The sequence below is a fragment of the Diaporthe amygdali genome (assembly GCF_026229845.1).
Source record: "Diaporthe amygdali strain CAA958 chromosome Unknown NODE_21_length_814164_cov_65_183785, whole genome shotgun sequence".
NCBI lineage: Eukaryota > Fungi > Ascomycota > Sordariomycetes > Diaporthales > Diaporthaceae > Diaporthe > Diaporthe amygdali.
Genome location: NW_026517041.1, coordinates 72,194 through 87,713, shown reverse-complemented (window position 1 = coordinate 87,713; position 15,520 = coordinate 72,194). Strand labels below are relative to the sequence as shown.

The window sequence follows — 15,520 nt, the reverse complement described above, 5'->3', positions numbered from 1 at the left end:
TGTGGTGATTAGTCGATCAGACTGGTAGACGATGCGAAGCTCGCGGCGGCACTTCCGGCCTCTGTGCTGCCGTGAAGGAACATCAGATGCAGGTCGCGGTGGAGACATTACCTTGCATCGAATAAGTATAATACCCATAGAACACCTCCTATGAAAGTATTACGACGCACTGCAAGGTTTGAAGAATGCAGAAAAGAGCTCATGTCAGAGTCTGACCTAGCGGAGGAGGGTCTTCTAAATATCTCAGAAACAGCTATTCGTCTTACAGTGGCGCTCAAGTCGGGCTACCTACGCTTTCACAAGCACATCGTGCTTCTACTTGGTCCAGGCTTGGGGCCGTATTGGATCAAGGAATACTTGTATAGGTAGTTGGTGTTAGACCATTCAAGCCTGCCGTAACTCGACTATGAAAAGAGTAGAATACAGAAGAAAAGAAAGAGAAGAAGAAATAAGCAGTACGATGTGAATGACATCAGGTCCAATGTGGGTGTGTTGACGGCATGTGATGCTGCCTGCACCCAGCGTTCCTTTTCCATGCTGATCGAGTTCTGCATCGACCAAGAGCTTTTATGTGCGCTCGCCCAGCCTGTCGTCTGCACCTCCACGAGTCTTGTACCCTGATACGGAACGCAACGCATCGACTCCCGGAATCTTATCTTCTCCAATCCTTCGACAAAGGTATTACACCTGGATTGCAATCTCCCTTTCTCATCCCCATTCATCAACGACACTCTCCTCAGCCACAGCAGTCCATCACCTTCATCGCCTTCATTGTCTTCATACATATACGTATACAGCGCTGCACCCAAATGCTTCAGCTCTTCGTCCTTTCTTTTTAAGACCTTATCCGGGCCGGTTCCGTCATACTCGTCCTGAATGTTCACCCTGACGAATGTGTTCATGGTCTGGCTAGCATACGCCATCCTCTCTTTGATTTTGGCACCTTCACTATCGCCATCCCAAATGTACTGCATATCCGCAAACCTGTCGTCCCAAACGTTTTCCGTTTTCGTGTTGTCGAGATAAAATATCGGAATGCCGAGAAAACCGGCCCCATCAAGAGTGCCGGAGCGGAAGCCGATGGTGCAAATTCTGTTCTGGTATCTCTTCTGCAAGGCGAGGAAGATTGCCAGCGTCTTTGTCTCAACTGGAATGGCCTCGGGTACGTTGTGGAAGAAAGAGCCGCCCAACGCTCGATAGTTGGCCCAGAACTGGTTAACTTCCGGTTTCTCTTGGTTATCTGTCTTGAAGGGAGACGTCAAGTAGAGAAGCTTTGGTCCAACTTTTCGCTCTTTTTTCCACACGTCTTCAGTGTTCTTGATGAATGTTCGCATTTGAACAGTTGTCTTGTCGCCGTATAAGAGCACATGTGAGATGGGTTTACCACCTCCATTGTCGGCTGCGACCTGATTTGCAGCCCGGATGGCGTTGATACAGGCCTTTAGATGTTCATCTGTCATCCGACGAGGATCGTTTGCTTTAGGCTCTGTTCGCAGCATGATGATGGCGACTTTGACCTCCCCTTTGATCGGCTTGGGTAGTTTTTTTTGCTTGGTCAAGACTAAAAAGCGATTTATCCAGTATTTTGCCGTGTAGGACGGGGACATGTAGCGATGCGGTGTCAGCCTAGCCACAGGAGTTTCATCGTTCAGAAAGCAACGGATGCTTTCGTAGAACTCCGCCTGTGCAGCCGGGTCCGATCGAGTCTTGAACACATTGGCGATATACTTGGTCGCTTCTTCTTTGCTGGTTGCATTCTTCTCTCCATCGCGCTTGATTGATTCTGAAGGTATGTAGTAGTAGAGGAGGTCGACCTGGGCCTGAGTTGGGCCTCCCTTTTTCTCGGGGGCGCAAATCGTGATGCAACTTGGAGTGAATTCGCTCAAGAATGAGCAGATGATTGCGTGGTATTGCTCGCCGTTCTCTCCTCTGACGATGGGAAACACGATGTGAGCAGGATTTACACCCGAGCCTTCTGGAGGGTACATCGGCAGATTCTGCTTCCTTCCTTCCTCTTCGCCCTTCTGGAACTGACTGGAATTGACATATTTAGTTGGCGGGTCCTCTGATGGAACTCGCGGGTCTTTCCGATATACTAGGGCCCCGTTTCGGAAGCCGTAGCCAAAGCAAAGTGGGCAAGTGGCCGCAGTGAGGGAATGGCGTGTTGGAAGCCCCTGAGAGTCGTAGGTCTTGTAACTCTTCTTGGTGAACAAGTCTTTTTCTTTAAAAGGCAAGTCCTGTTGCGGTAACACATGCAGGCATGTGTTATTTGGAACAGACATGGCTCTGAACAAGCGTGAGAACGAGAAGCGTACGTTACTGTACAAGTGCGAGTCGGGTTTGACACAGACACTAAAAATGACGAAGACAAGTTCATGAGTCTTGAAAAGAAACCAAGAGTCAATACAGACAGTCCCAACTCACGAGATTATATGTGTTAGACATGTTCACTTCATTTCATCTGGCAATTCTTTTTTATAATTTTTTTGGCGGTGAATGGTGACACGAATGCAGCCACAAAATGACATAGCAGGAGGCCAAGCTCAGATAATTGGTCCAGATTCGGTGCACTTAGTAATCCTCGGGTCAACTGGCTGACTGGATATAGCTGATTCCAAAATTGCAACGCTGACTTAGATACGGCTTGCACTTGTGACTATGCCGAGTTACAGTTTCTCATCCTCTGGTACACCATCCCGTTCCGCAATGTTTCGGTGTTTTCAACGCGCACATACTATTGAACTGACGGGGAACGCCAAGTTCTGGTGGAGGTGGCCATGAATAGGTTCAAAGAGTATTGCACGAGAACTAAGCCAGCGTCGGTGTCGCCGTTCTCAGCAGCCAATCCCTGGAATCAGAGTAATCAGCCGAGCTGAATGCTGGAACGAAGTGTCACTTTATTTGACGCCACTTTCACCATCCCCATGTATGATCGAAAAGGATTATTCCCGTATCTTTAAGTGTTTTCTGTATGATTGTTGGCACAAGAAGCGATATTACTGCAGTGGAAGCGCTTCCCGGAGGCTACCCAACTTGTGCATTTGATTCAGAGCCGCATGTACACCGGGCATGGAGAAGTGAGATGTACGTGATTCATTGGAAATAGCGAATCAGGCTTTAATTGTACTGTAATGCTTCCAAGCTACCTTGAAATCTAGTAGGAAGTAAAAAAGGAGATCCGATGAATGCAAAAGCATCTATTCTTGTCTCGAGTTGTGTGGTACTACTAGTACTGAAGATTTACTATCCATTTGCTCCAGAACCTGAATCAGCAGGGCCTTTGGCTCCCATGTATTTTTCTCCTCCACTCTTCGATGGACAAACCAGTCCATTAGCATCCTACAGGGATCAGTAAGCAACTCGAGCCTTCCCTCATGGCCCCCCAAAGTATTCTCTCCCCAATACGACTCGTCAATATAGTCCCAAAAATAATTATCTAAGAGATGGGTTTGAGTTAAACCAGTGGTAAGGGCATATTCCTTCATTTCCTCTTCCCAGCGATGTCTCATGAGCTGGGAAAGGGGAGGCTGCTGTGCAACGGGGGCAGCGACAGCTTGGTCTTTGCTGGAACTTGAGCAGAGATGAATGCTCTGGAATCGAACCTGTTGATTGCTTTGCAGCTTCCTCTCCGCTTTATCCAAAGCGCGCAAGTAAGTTCTTACCAATTCGTCCCATTGCTCCCTGAACTTTCCTGCGCCCTGCCCATCTTCCGCATTTTCAGCGTCGTGTGGCAAGGCCTCTTGATCTGAAGAAGTGCCTGAATCTGCATCTTTGTCCATGTACTCGTCCACAAGTTCGAGCAGTAACCACCAAGGAGGGTTCAGGTGATACGTCTCGGGAGCAAAATACGTGTATTCCCAGTCGACTACTCCTACTACCGCTCCCTTTTCGTCGAGTAAGACATTCTCTGGGCGGAAGTCGTCCCCCCACAATCTGAAAGTCTCACGGGGCGATCCTGTCTGCACTTCTGCATGAGGCCTGGAGTGATCAAATTCCCCCGTGCTGTGGTGCCGTCGCCGCACAATATCCCGCACAAGGTATCTAGCAACGAATTTGTCTCTGCAGTCTGTAGCGGATTTGAAAAACTTTTCGTTCATGAACAAAAACCCTGAAATATCTATATCCGCTGCGTCCGCAAGATAATCCGCTGATGAGGAATAAGTCCTGTCACGAGGGGGGAGCACAGCGACAGGAACATCACAGTTGATGACCTGGTAGGCGATGTGTTGCGAAAGTGGTGCCGAAGTGACTCCGTACTCGCCATTGCCGAGAACACCGAGCGAGCCGATTCTGTCTGAGGTGAGACTGTAGAGCTGCAATGATATCTCGGCCATTTGCTGGTAGAGATATTCCCGTTTCTCTGACTCAGGTATGGAGGGAATTTGGAACTCGGGGTCTTCAAGTGCCTGGCCCACGGTGGTGGCATGAGGGATGTGATCCATGATTATAAAGGGCACATTGAGGCCGGTGGGATTTTCCCCTGCTGTGCCCCAGTGGTAGATATGTGGTACCGGGATGGTAGTGTTGTCGGCGACGTAGCGAATAGTTGCGACTTCAGCCTTGACCTTGTCATCTGGGTACACAGCAAGCCCTGGAACCGGGAACCTGAAGAGTACGATCCCGTCGTCGAGGATTATCTCGATGATAAAGTTGTAAGAGCCATGTCTGTAGGGATCGCCAAATCTGGGATTCGTTCCCGGCCGGTGCTTGATAACAAAGTCGATAACACTCTGGCGCAAATCGGCATCCTCGATGAAGAATTTGTAGATGAATGTGCCCATCCATGTGTTAGCTATGGCCTGCTGTATTATTGCAGGTCCGGTAGGGTCATCTGGTTGATAGGCCTCCAAAGCCTCTTTGACGTACTCATCCATAATCGAGTTAAAGTTGCAAGCCGTAAAAACTTAGGCTTATTGGGGCAGATTGCGGAATGCAATGCGTGTGTAAGTGAGAGAAACTGTTTATCAATGTTGGCATGTATATAATGATTTGAAGTGGGCAGGGGGGGGTGGATGCCTGGAGTGGGGCACCGATGTGTAAAATGGCCACAAAACCTGTCCCTAGCTATACGATCGAGCAGTTGCACGCCGAAAATGCCAGGCTCACCAGGATACAGGTGGCTTGCGAAATTTTACAGACAGTAAGTCACCAATTCAAGATGTCCACAGGCAATGAACTCCGAATCACCTGACGGCCACTACGCCCGACTTTCCGAGACGCATCACGCGCCAATCAGGGTTAGGAACATAAGCCTGACCCTGATGCAGTACCCAAATCGACGAAAAGAACATCGCTGCGTTGGAACAGAATGTGGGCACGGCCCAAGAAAAAAAAAAGGCCTTTCGAATGCTCAAGAGGCGCAAAGCAAATTCATGGATGCATTGAACGCGTTCAAAGTCGCGAACGCGGACCAAAGATGGGTAGTAAACTTTTACTTTGACGATGAAAGCTAGCTCAGGTCGCGCCAACTGCTTGGCTGACAGGCCAACTCAATACCGGTACCGTGGCGATTGGCTCTACTTTTCCCATCGTGACAAGGGCTCCAGAGGAGGGAGAAGATGGCACAGATAGCAGCGGCGCGGATGTCGCACGCTCTGTTGCTGAATATGCCAGCCCCGTCTTAGATATCACCAGTCCTGCCACAATCCCCAGGCAGCTGTACAGCAACACTCACGATGAATGGACCGAGACATGAGTGTCGGTGGTGGTGCAGACTGGGGCCTGGTGTCTGTAAGATAAAATTACGCCCACGACCAGTCGTCCTCAGACACGCAAGTCGGATAAGTCCTCCTCGATGCCAGTGTTCGTCTGTCGTGGTAATATGCGGAAATCTTTCCAAGAACGATCTGCTGTTCCGACAAAACGCTAAACCTTGCAGTTCCCTTGAACTAGAAACAATAACATTCATACATCACCTCTGGAGAAAGGCACAAGCATGTCTGTCTTTCTTTACGTACATTGCTACTTCCATTATACTCGTATACCCCTAGGGGCCTTCTGTCCGATAATTACATGACCTAGCGTGTCTTTCGCTAGACTCCTTTCTCTATCCAACTTCGTCCATTTCTTCAAGCTAAGAGGAGGCTTGAGCCCAGTCTTCATTTTGTTTTTGCTTTTCTTCCGCTGGAGAACACGCAAAGTTGTAATTATACCAGTTGATGACAGATGAGACCGCTTTGCTCTTCTACTGCATCCGGTTGTACACTTACAGGCGGGGAAAGAATGAGGGCCACTAGGATTTCGACATGTAAGCGAGATGATACGTATCACCACTATAGGTCATTGAGTTACTTCCTCCTTAGATATCCCAGACATGCCAAGGACGTCTTCACTCGGTATCGCAAACTTCTCCGAGTTAATGTCGTGACCGTAAGCTCAGAGTTCCATCGCCACAATCGGAGCACGTACTCTCCACTTCCGGCCAGAACGTAAGACGGCACTTCCCCAGCCTCTGTTGTGACCAAGACCGGCATTTTTTATTCATTTATGATCAAATTAGGCGACTCAATCACGTCGAAGAACAAAATCCCACTGTTGCCCAACCAATGTGGCTACTGAGTTTGTTGTTTGAGGCCTGATATCTTCCCGACTACCTCAACTTCAATTGAATACCGATCAACAATCTCTTCTATTTCCACCATGACTTCACCGTCTGACATCGAGAACCTAACGCAGGTGGACCTCACGGATAAGGATGAAGGCGAGATCATCGGCTATGCAGATCCTTGGATCGCTTCGCCTGGCGAAATGGTCGCAGTCAAGGTCAGTCACTTGCTCTGGAGGCTTGGCGTCTAGGCTTCTGTGAGACGTAAAGAACGTGAATACTGAAGATAGCAGGTCTCTAGTACTGCACCGAAATTTACATGGTCGCTCGCAAGGGTTATTCAAGGTTTTGAGCATTCCAACGCTCCAGACGTCAAGTATGAGACATTGATCAGCCCGCCTCCTGAAACTATCCCAGGGTCCTACAAAAAGGCAATTTGCGGGTCGTTTGCTGTGGTCAAGTCCTGGGAAAGATACTTGCGTAAGAACATCATCGGTCTGCGGCTCAGCTGCTATATTCAGCCTTGGTTACCGGAGGCGGGTCACCAACAAACATTAATATCGACCTTGGACGTTGATAATTCTTCAGGGATTGCCGTCTATCTCGGTGCCTCTGGCGCTCTCGGATTTTATGTTGGAAATGGAACCTCAGTTGAGCAGGTCGACACCGAAATCCGTTTACGGCGCTGGAAATGGGCGGAGCTACATCTCTTTGTCTTAAACGATAACCTCAGTATTGAAATTCGGCATTTGGAAAGACTCACAGAGGTAGCTCCTAGTCCCTCTCACTACTCTCACAGAATGGGATCTCCCGTTCAGCTTCACGGCAATAAGCCCCTGACGATGGCTGCCGGGTACTTCTTCGACGCGAAAACACCGGCACCCCACGCCGCCAATGTCTTCAACGGTCGCCTGGACTCTCCGCAAATACACATCACCCGCGATGGGCTTGCGTACACGACTTGGGCCAAGTTCGACTTTGCCCTGGACATGTCTAGCGACCGAATCATAGACACCTCAGGCAATGCCAATCATGGTGACTTAATCAATGCCCCCACAAGAGCAGTCAAGGGGTACGACTGGGACGGCTCGGAGTCAGACTGGACGAAAGCTCGATACGGCTACGGCGCGATCCATTTCCATGACGACGATTTAGACGATGTTGCATGGGCCACCGACTTCAGTTTCGAAGTCCCAACGGACGCATTGTCGGGAGCATATGCAGTGGTCGTGGAGTCCGTCGACCATTCCGAGCACATATCGGACCACATCATATTTTTTGTCCGTCCCGGTCTCGGCAGCCCTACGGACGATTCAGGGCCAAAAGCAGCAATCGTGCTGTCAACCTTTACGTATCTCGCCTACGCAAATGAGCGGATGTACGACCAAGCCCGAGCATCTCGTATTAGTATTGCTGGTGGGATACAGGTGCAGAAGGACCCCTTGTGGCGCTGCATGGCCCGGCGTACAGACTTAGGTTGCTCCGTCTATGATGACCACAACGACGGATCTGGCTGCGTGTTCAGCACTGCAAAGCGGCCCATTCTCAATATCCGCCCAGGTTATGTCAACTGGGCATTTCATCGTCCCCGTGAGTTCAGTGCCGACCAGCTGATGATAGGCTTCTTGGAAGAGAAGCTTGGCCGCGGTCGATACGATGTCCTCACGGACCATGATCTCCATACCTACGGCGCTACCGCTCTCAATAGGTACAGAGTCGTTGTGACAGGATCCCATCCTGAGTATCCGACTCTGGAGGTGCTCAACGCTTATACTGCGTTCGCGAGGAACGGCGGTCATCTCATGTATCTTGGTGGAAACGGATTTTACTGGTGTTCGGTGCTGGACTCTCGCCGGCCACACCGCCTCGAGGTTCGCAAAGGAGACCAGGGTTGTCGCTCTACCGAGCTGCCGGCTGGTGAGCGAATTCACGCATTGAATGGAGCTCAAGGCGGACTATGGAGAAGTAGGGGTCGGACGCCGCAGTCGCTGTTTGGGGTAGGCAGTTGTGCCTGCGGTATCGGGCCCGGCGTAGCTTTTCGAATCCTAGAACAAGTCACCCTCTCTTCAGGCCCAGCCTGGTCATGGCTTCTTGATGGTTTGAAGCCGGAGACTAAGGACGAATATGAAAAGTCTGTTGAAGGTTTTCTCATTGGCACCAAAGGCTTCGGCGGCGGGGCATCGGGAGACGAGATTGACAGGATGGATCTTCGCCTCGGCACACCCATCAACACGGTCCTCTTGGCAAGCAGTACTGGGCACGATGACTCCTTTGGCGTCTTCAACGAGGAGGTGATGTTCCCGATGGTAGACACGGTTGGCACGAAGTGCGACAAGGTGCGTAGCGACATGGTCGTCTATGAAACCAGTGGCGGCGGCAGCGTCTTCAGCGTCGGAAGCATCAACTGGTACTGTTCGCTAGGCTGGGACAAGTACGACAATAATGTGGCAAGAATTACGTGGAATGTCCTAAAAGAGTTTATGCGCAGGGGAAATGAGAGATTCAATCATCAATGATGGCAGTGATTAGTCCATTTCGGTAGTCAATGTGGTCTTCTTTCATTGCTTTGGCTACAATGATTTTGTTAGATGACGTATAGCCTTTTAGAATTTAGGCCTTCGATATGATCAGCGATAAGACAGGTAGCTATGAAGCCTGTAGCAAGTCCAAGATCAGACACCGGTTGAGCTTCTGTGAATACAAGCTCTTCTGCGAAACACTTGCTAGATAATTGATCATATTGACAAAGTTCAGGCGAAATACAGAGTATGTGACCAACCGTGGGAGTAGTGAAGCCATATAACAAATGAACAGTGTAAATCGAAGTCAATCACATGACAGTTGAATGCTTGCGAGCCTGCGACAACATCTACTTCAGACCTATTTTATAGCTGATGCCTAGCATCGACGGGGGATTTCAACTGTTACCTTATGCTCCAATGCATATGTCTGCATGCTAATACATGTATTGAAAAGCATCCAGGTTGAGCCTTTTACATTGGCTAGATCTTTCTAGCTTCAGAAACCCACTTAGCGAGGCCTTATAATTAAACTAGCCGTGACAGTCCTCATTAGTCCATCAACTATATCCTAGCTTGTATCTGAGATATCTATCATCATATGCACACAAATACAATCTCTCTGATATGTGAGATTCTTCATTCTGCCAACTTTTCATTAGACCCACAGGGCTCTGTCTCGAAAGGTCATCCAGGGCATGGCTCCAATGTGAATTTCAAGCAATTCACCGCCGCAGGCCTGATTGGCCCGTCGTGGTATGTGAATTGTCAACTCCACATAATGGTCGCCATTCACTCTGTTCCGTACAGTACCTTCCTTTAAAATCCTTAATCCACTTCGCCGTCCTCCTTCGCCCTTTCTGTACAACTCTCGCTTTCGTCAACATCAATGAACAACTCAGACTGGCAAGCGTATTGCTACGACCGTGGCTGTCAATACCAGCTTGCTACAGGCAGAGTGATTCAGTTCCCCATTTCCTAGTCCATTTGTTCATCCCATGTCAGAAAATCGTCAACCCCCGGGTGGTCTATTCAATGCCGGCCCTGCTCCCCGGTACATGCCACCAACGAGCAACACAATGCCAGCAAATACCTCTACAAGCGACCAGGGCTTGAATGGCAACTCTACAAGCCAGGCGGTGCCTCCAAACATGAACACAGCAGCGAGCAACCAAGCACCTGGCCATGTGACCAACAGCAATCCTGGTACCCAGTACATTCCAAACGTCGCGGTGCCCGGGAATGTCCCCATGTACAATACCGGCCCTTCTGGTACTGGCCCTCAAGCTCCGCCTCGGCCCACGGCTCCAAGTAGCAACATGCCAGGAGGCAGTCACAGGCCCAGCCAGGGCGTAAATAGAAATGGCCAAGGAGTTCATGGCACGTACAGCCAAATCATGAACAATTTCCTTTTGCCCATGTCGTCGGTCCGATCCAACAGCCACGGAATCGCAGGTGAAGTTCCACCAACGCCTAGACAGAGATTCAATGCAGTTCCACAAACGCCTGGACAGAGATTCAATGCAGTCTCTACGCTTCCGTACACGCCTTCAACCAACAGCATTCACCGAACAAACGGTGCTGTCGGTCAAGCTCGACCTATCGTTCAGCCCCAATCTCCATATGATTTGCAAGCAAGTCTATACGCACCTTATCAGAGCATCCACCAGAGGCTTGGATCCCAGCCCACCCCTCCCAACAACCGTTCGACCGTCAATCAGACACTCACGCCCCGGTTCATGGTCCCCAGTAGTAGCGTGCCCAGTTCTGCTACTTACCCGCCCGCCATGAACAACGATGCGAAGCGTCCCGCAAACGCGCCTCCTGCGGAGCCGTCTAAGAAGAGGCAGAGAAAGGCTGCGCCTCCGCCTGTCCCTCTGGCCCAGCAGCCTCAACAAGCAAACGCCAACCCCGCTGTTCAAGACACCCGTGGTCCCACTGCTGCGATCCAGACTGCCGAGACCCAGCTTACCACGACTCAGCTTGCTACGGCTCACTTTGCTGAGACCAAACCCGGCCCGCCGACCGTTTACCTCAACACCGCGGGCAAATATGTGATCGAGCCAGGTAAGAGTTCCCAGGCAAAAGTTCCATGTGATGTCGCCCCTAACAGGATCCTTCACAGACGCGAGAGAGACCCTGCCCGCCGATACCACCGCCTTGGCGTTTGATCAAGCCGTCACAGAGGTCATCAGGGTCGTCCAACGCCCTGCCAAGAGGGGCTCCCTCCTACGCTCCAGACCGCTTCTCCACCTTCGAGGTCTGACAGACGCCATCGAGGCATTCGTCGCCCGGCCCGACCGCCGCGAACTGGTCTTGTTCGAGGAGACGGACCTTACCAACGTCCGATACATCCGCCACGTCGAGGACCACATCTGGTTGGGCGAGTACGATCGTATCCCCGACGCCGACTACGCGGAGCAGGTGACCATGGCCGAAAAGGAGCGAATCTTGCGGGAGGCCAAGGAGAAGGAGGAGAGGGAGCGCCCCGCGCCGACGCTTCAGGAGGCGCAGAGGGACATCTTCAAGTACGGCATGCCTGGAAATGGTAGCATGACTCGTCCCGGTCCCCAGCAGTAGTAGTGTTCTGACTGCGGCGTGCTGGACTTGAGTATCTTGAAGTGGAGGGGGTACTTGTAGGTATTGCCATCAATGGGCGGCCATCAATGGGCAGCGGCAACCGAACTTCCCGCTCCACGACTGATCTGGTAACTTTCACGCCTGCCACATCACTCATCTTCCATTTCACCCCCATTTCACCCTCTTTCTGTCCATATGTCGCGGAGGTTTGGTGTTTGGGATGAGAAGGCTGCACGGAGGTCAGGACTCCCCGGATTGCGTTGGTCGCAGCTTAACGACCGGTGCCGTGCCGTGCCGTGCATTGGGAATTTTCTTCAGTCATTATTAGCAACCCAGGTTTCTGCTCTGCAGCCATGCTGCTTAGATTGTTTAGAGCATGACCTTTCACTAGAAGCTCTTTAATTCAAGTGCTATTATAAAATTTAATTGCAAGGCCTAGATTCCTTGTGTCTGTCTTCCATCAAGTGATTCCATTGAGACGTGTTCTTCCAGCCATTGACGCTTGCTCATTTCAGATATGGCAAATCGCCCAACTTCCCCTCCAACACATCCACAGTCAGATTCCACAGCCTCTCCTGTAGCTCCTCGTCCTTAGCCTGGCTGCTCGGATCCGTGACCTTGCAGTCAGGGACAACATACGCGCCGTCAATCTTCTCCTCTCCAACCCGGCTGCTTGTGGCAGCAAACAACATAGGCCGGCACCCCTCATCTACAGGATCCTTCATAAAGGGGCGGATGACCGCCACAGCAGCCTTGGCCATAGTCCCATACGCCTCGACAGCCTGCTCCTGTTGGTCCGTCGACACCGCGCCAGGATGCGTGGCGATGACCCACGGCGCCTCCCCCGGCACGAGGCCCAGCTCCCCGCGGCCCTTGCGCCGGTGCAGCGCCCGCACCAGCAGTACCTGCGCGAGTTTGGACCGGTTGTACAGCACGCTGGGCCCCACGTCGGAGTTGATCTCCTCGAGGCCGCGGAACGCCACCCCGCCCGTGCCCACGCGGTGCAGATCCGACGACTGCAGGACGAGCCGGCTGTCGGGCGTGGCGCGCAGCGTGGGCAGGAGCGTCATGGCCAGGTGGAACTGGGACCAGACGTTCACCTGCATGTGGCTGTCCAGCCCGTCGGCCTGTGTCTCGCTGAACTTGCCTACGCCGAGCCCTGCGTTGAGTATCAGGGCATCGAGCCTGGGGAGGTCGGCGGCGAGCTTTTTAGCTGCTTGGTCTGTTGCTTTTAGGTCCTCTAGGTCGACTTGTATGGGGCTTATGCGCTGCACATCGCCGTACTTTTTCAGCGCCTCGTTAGCTTCGGCTAGATGTTGTTCCTTTTTGCCGATGAGGTAGATGCGCTCTGGGCCGTGCTGGAGGAGGTGGGCGCAGATGCCGAAACCTATTCCTGCGCTGCCACCAGTGACGATGAAGACCTTGCCTGAGAGGTCTGGGATGTCGGTGTTTGGGTCGAAGGTGTTGCTTTTACTGTGCATTTTGGATGTCGAGAAGGACCTGAGCTTATTGATTTGTGCAGAATTGGAAATCTTGGAGCTAGCTAGAGATGCTGAAGCTGTGTGAGAGATGCCAGGGGCGTGATATGTCGAGAGGCAGTGTTGTCTTATGAGAGAGGTCGTGGTGAGTTGTGACGTCCGGGACCTGTAAGCATGACGAAACCCCTGTAAAGATAAATGACGACCTATAATTCTTGGATGCATATTGAGACGTAGTCAGCGTTTTCTCAGTCAAGAAGTATAGACATAAATATAGATATGAAGTTGATGGTGGTTGTCTGCAAGCCTCTATTAGACGGCTCAGCGATGTACTAACAGTACAGAAGAGCTAAGACGGTGTGGGCCAACAAGTCGTGTATGTCATTGAACGCTGCAACCGCGCTTGTCTGCCATCGTCATCCAAACGTCCTTGAGTTGTTATGTATAAAGAAAACGGGAATCAGATCTTTCAAATAGATAATTGGTGGGAGGCATTTAAAACACCATCTTGAAATTCAATTAGCTCACATCGAGCTTCGCTAGCATTGAATGCAAATGGCTTCACATCAATATCACAGCCAACAGAGCCGACAAGAACATGATGAGATACTGCAAATTAATAACTCATCTACAGCGCATAGTGATGGATCGTTTCCATTCATGAAATTGTCTTTTCCACCCATTCAGCAGCACTCAGCAACACTTTGCAGCAGAACGACCTCGCCGCCTATTTTCTGTTCTGGAAACCAACAATCCTGCATCAACATCGTGATAAACAATGTAACTCGACGTGGCTCCGCTATATCGAGCCACGATTTGATTTTTTTGGTTGATAAACAGTCCAAAGGCTGTATGTCGTTGCCCTCCAAAGGTCGTCGCTCCTGATGTCGTCCAGCCTTACGGACGTCACTCAGGAAAATAGACTAGTAGCGCTAGGAATATCCCTGTCAATCACGGTGTCAGTACAGTCTGCACACCGTACGCGGTACACTGTCTGGCTAAAATTTCTGAATGGCGCTCACGCACTCCAACCTTTAGGACGCCTTACATCAAACCACCAGTTTCGGAGCCACATTCCCTGATTATTGTCAAATCAAACGGAGTTTCCTCAGAGCCTTTCATCTCATCTCATATCCCACCCTATCAACGTCCTAGTACTCTCGAAGAATCGCCAAAGCCGACGAAAATGGCACCCAAACTGAGTGAGGATGACATCGACGACCTCATCTACTTCGCACGGGCCGGTGAAGTCGCAGATCTGAACGAGACCTTATCCACACTATCAACACGTGAGGGCGTTTCCCCAGCAGAGATCATTTCAGCAGCCAGGGATGAGGGCAAGTCCACGTGCCTCCACATGGCAACGGGCAACGGCAACCTAGGTAAATAGCATCCCCAACTCACCCTTATCATCCATCATATTCAGAGACCTGCTCAAGCAAAGCACACCACTGACAAGACACCCCACCACAGAGGTCGTCAAAATCATCCTCAGCCACTTCGCAGACCGCCCAGTGGAGGAGAAAAAGGCCCTTCTGGACGCGCAGAACGAGTTCGGCAACACAGGGCTGCACTGGGCCGCGCTGGGCGGCCACCTGGAGCTGGTCAAGCTGCTCGTCGCCGAGGGAGCATCGCCCGCCATCGCAAACGACAAGAACTACGTGCCACTGGACTCGGCAAGCTTCGGCGAGAAGCACGATGTCGTGGACTTCTTCTTGAGCCAGATGGAGAAGCTCGAGACGGAGAATGGGGATGCGGGGTTTGAGAAGGCTGCTGGCGGGCTGGAGGTCAGTGGTGGTGGTGGAGAAGGCGAGGACGAGGAGTTCGTGATGAAGGCTGGGGTGACGGAAGATGGGCATAGCGGCAGTGCTTCATGACGGATTTACCACGGAGAAGGAGGGAGGAATGAGCAGGGTGAGGAAGGTCGAGGTGCAAAATGCGAGTCCTCTACGAAAATAGGACAATTACGCGGAGTGAGTGAGACGGCATGGGCCGAACATCAAAGGCGAGTCGAATACCAATGATACATAGCCCATCAATCATGGCATATCAGCTTAAGATCGGGTGTCCACTTCGCGACCATAGTATTCCTGGCATAAACAGGTAAACCGAAAAGGGGACCTATATGTTAAACCAGCAATTGGATAACCAGCAATTGGATAACCAGCCATAGGATAACCAATCATAGGATAACCAGGCATGGGATAACCAGGCATGGGATAACCAGGCATGGGATAACCAGGCATGGGATAACACCCTATGGGATAGCCTCGTGTGGGATAACCAGGTACAGGATAACTAGGCATGGCATATGGGATGAAATCCTATGGGATAACCGCGTGTAGGATAACCGCGTGTGGGATAGGGATAACCTTTCACAGGAAATCTGACGATGTTGT

The 15,520-nt window shown here is 51.1% G+C and overlaps 6 protein-coding genes across 6 annotated transcripts; 4 read left to right on the top strand and 2 right to left on the bottom strand.

Moving 5' to 3' along the window:
* Positions 1-8: 8 nt before the first annotated feature.
* Positions 9-4,874, bottom strand: J7T55_001409 (Altered inheritance of mitochondria protein 9; the record flags this gene model as incomplete). Its single annotated transcript, XM_053145502.1, has 6 exons — positions 9-66; positions 460-2,237; positions 2,316-2,352; positions 2,736-2,848; positions 3,325-3,339; positions 3,663-4,874. 6 exons carry the CDS (start codon positions 4,872-4,874, stop codon positions 9-11), a joined length of 3,213 nt encoding a protein of 1,070 aa, XP_052991672.1.
* A 297-nt stretch (positions 4,875-5,171) lies between these two features.
* Positions 5,172-5,695, top strand: J7T55_001408 (uncharacterized protein; the record flags this gene model as incomplete). Its single annotated transcript, XM_053145501.1, has 2 exons — positions 5,172-5,310; positions 5,484-5,695. 2 exons carry the CDS (start codon positions 5,172-5,174, stop codon positions 5,693-5,695), a joined length of 351 nt encoding a protein of 116 aa, XP_052991671.1.
* A 944-nt stretch (positions 5,696-6,639) lies between these two features.
* J7T55_001407 (uncharacterized protein) lies at positions 6,640-9,060 on the top strand (the record flags this gene model as incomplete). Its single annotated transcript, XM_053145500.1, has 2 exons — positions 6,640-6,762; positions 6,838-9,060. The coding sequence occupies 2 exons, from the start codon at positions 6,640-6,642 to the stop codon at positions 9,058-9,060; spliced, it is 2,346 nt and encodes a 781-aa protein (XP_052991670.1).
* A 1,082-nt stretch (positions 9,061-10,142) lies between these two features.
* On the top strand, positions 10,143-11,643 carry J7T55_001406 (uncharacterized protein; the record flags this gene model as incomplete). The annotated part of the gene is made up of 2 exons (XM_053145499.1): positions 10,143-11,130; positions 11,189-11,643. 2 exons carry the CDS (start codon positions 10,143-10,145, stop codon positions 11,641-11,643), a joined length of 1,443 nt encoding a protein of 480 aa, XP_052991669.1.
* A 506-nt stretch (positions 11,644-12,149) lies between these two features.
* J7T55_001405 (uncharacterized protein) lies at positions 12,150-13,124 on the bottom strand (the record flags this gene model as incomplete). The annotated part of the gene is made up of 1 exon (XM_053145498.1): positions 12,150-13,124. One exon carries the CDS (start codon positions 13,122-13,124, stop codon positions 12,150-12,152), a length of 975 nt encoding a protein of 324 aa, XP_052991668.1.
* A 1,183-nt stretch (positions 13,125-14,307) lies between these two features.
* On the top strand, positions 14,308-15,511 carry J7T55_001404 (uncharacterized protein; the record flags this gene model as incomplete). The annotated part of the gene is made up of 4 exons (XM_053145497.1): positions 14,308-14,503; positions 14,595-14,947; positions 15,310-15,408; positions 15,467-15,511. 4 exons carry the CDS (start codon positions 14,308-14,310, stop codon positions 15,509-15,511), a joined length of 693 nt encoding a protein of 230 aa, XP_052991667.1.
* Between the last annotated feature and the right edge of the window lie 9 nt (positions 15,512-15,520).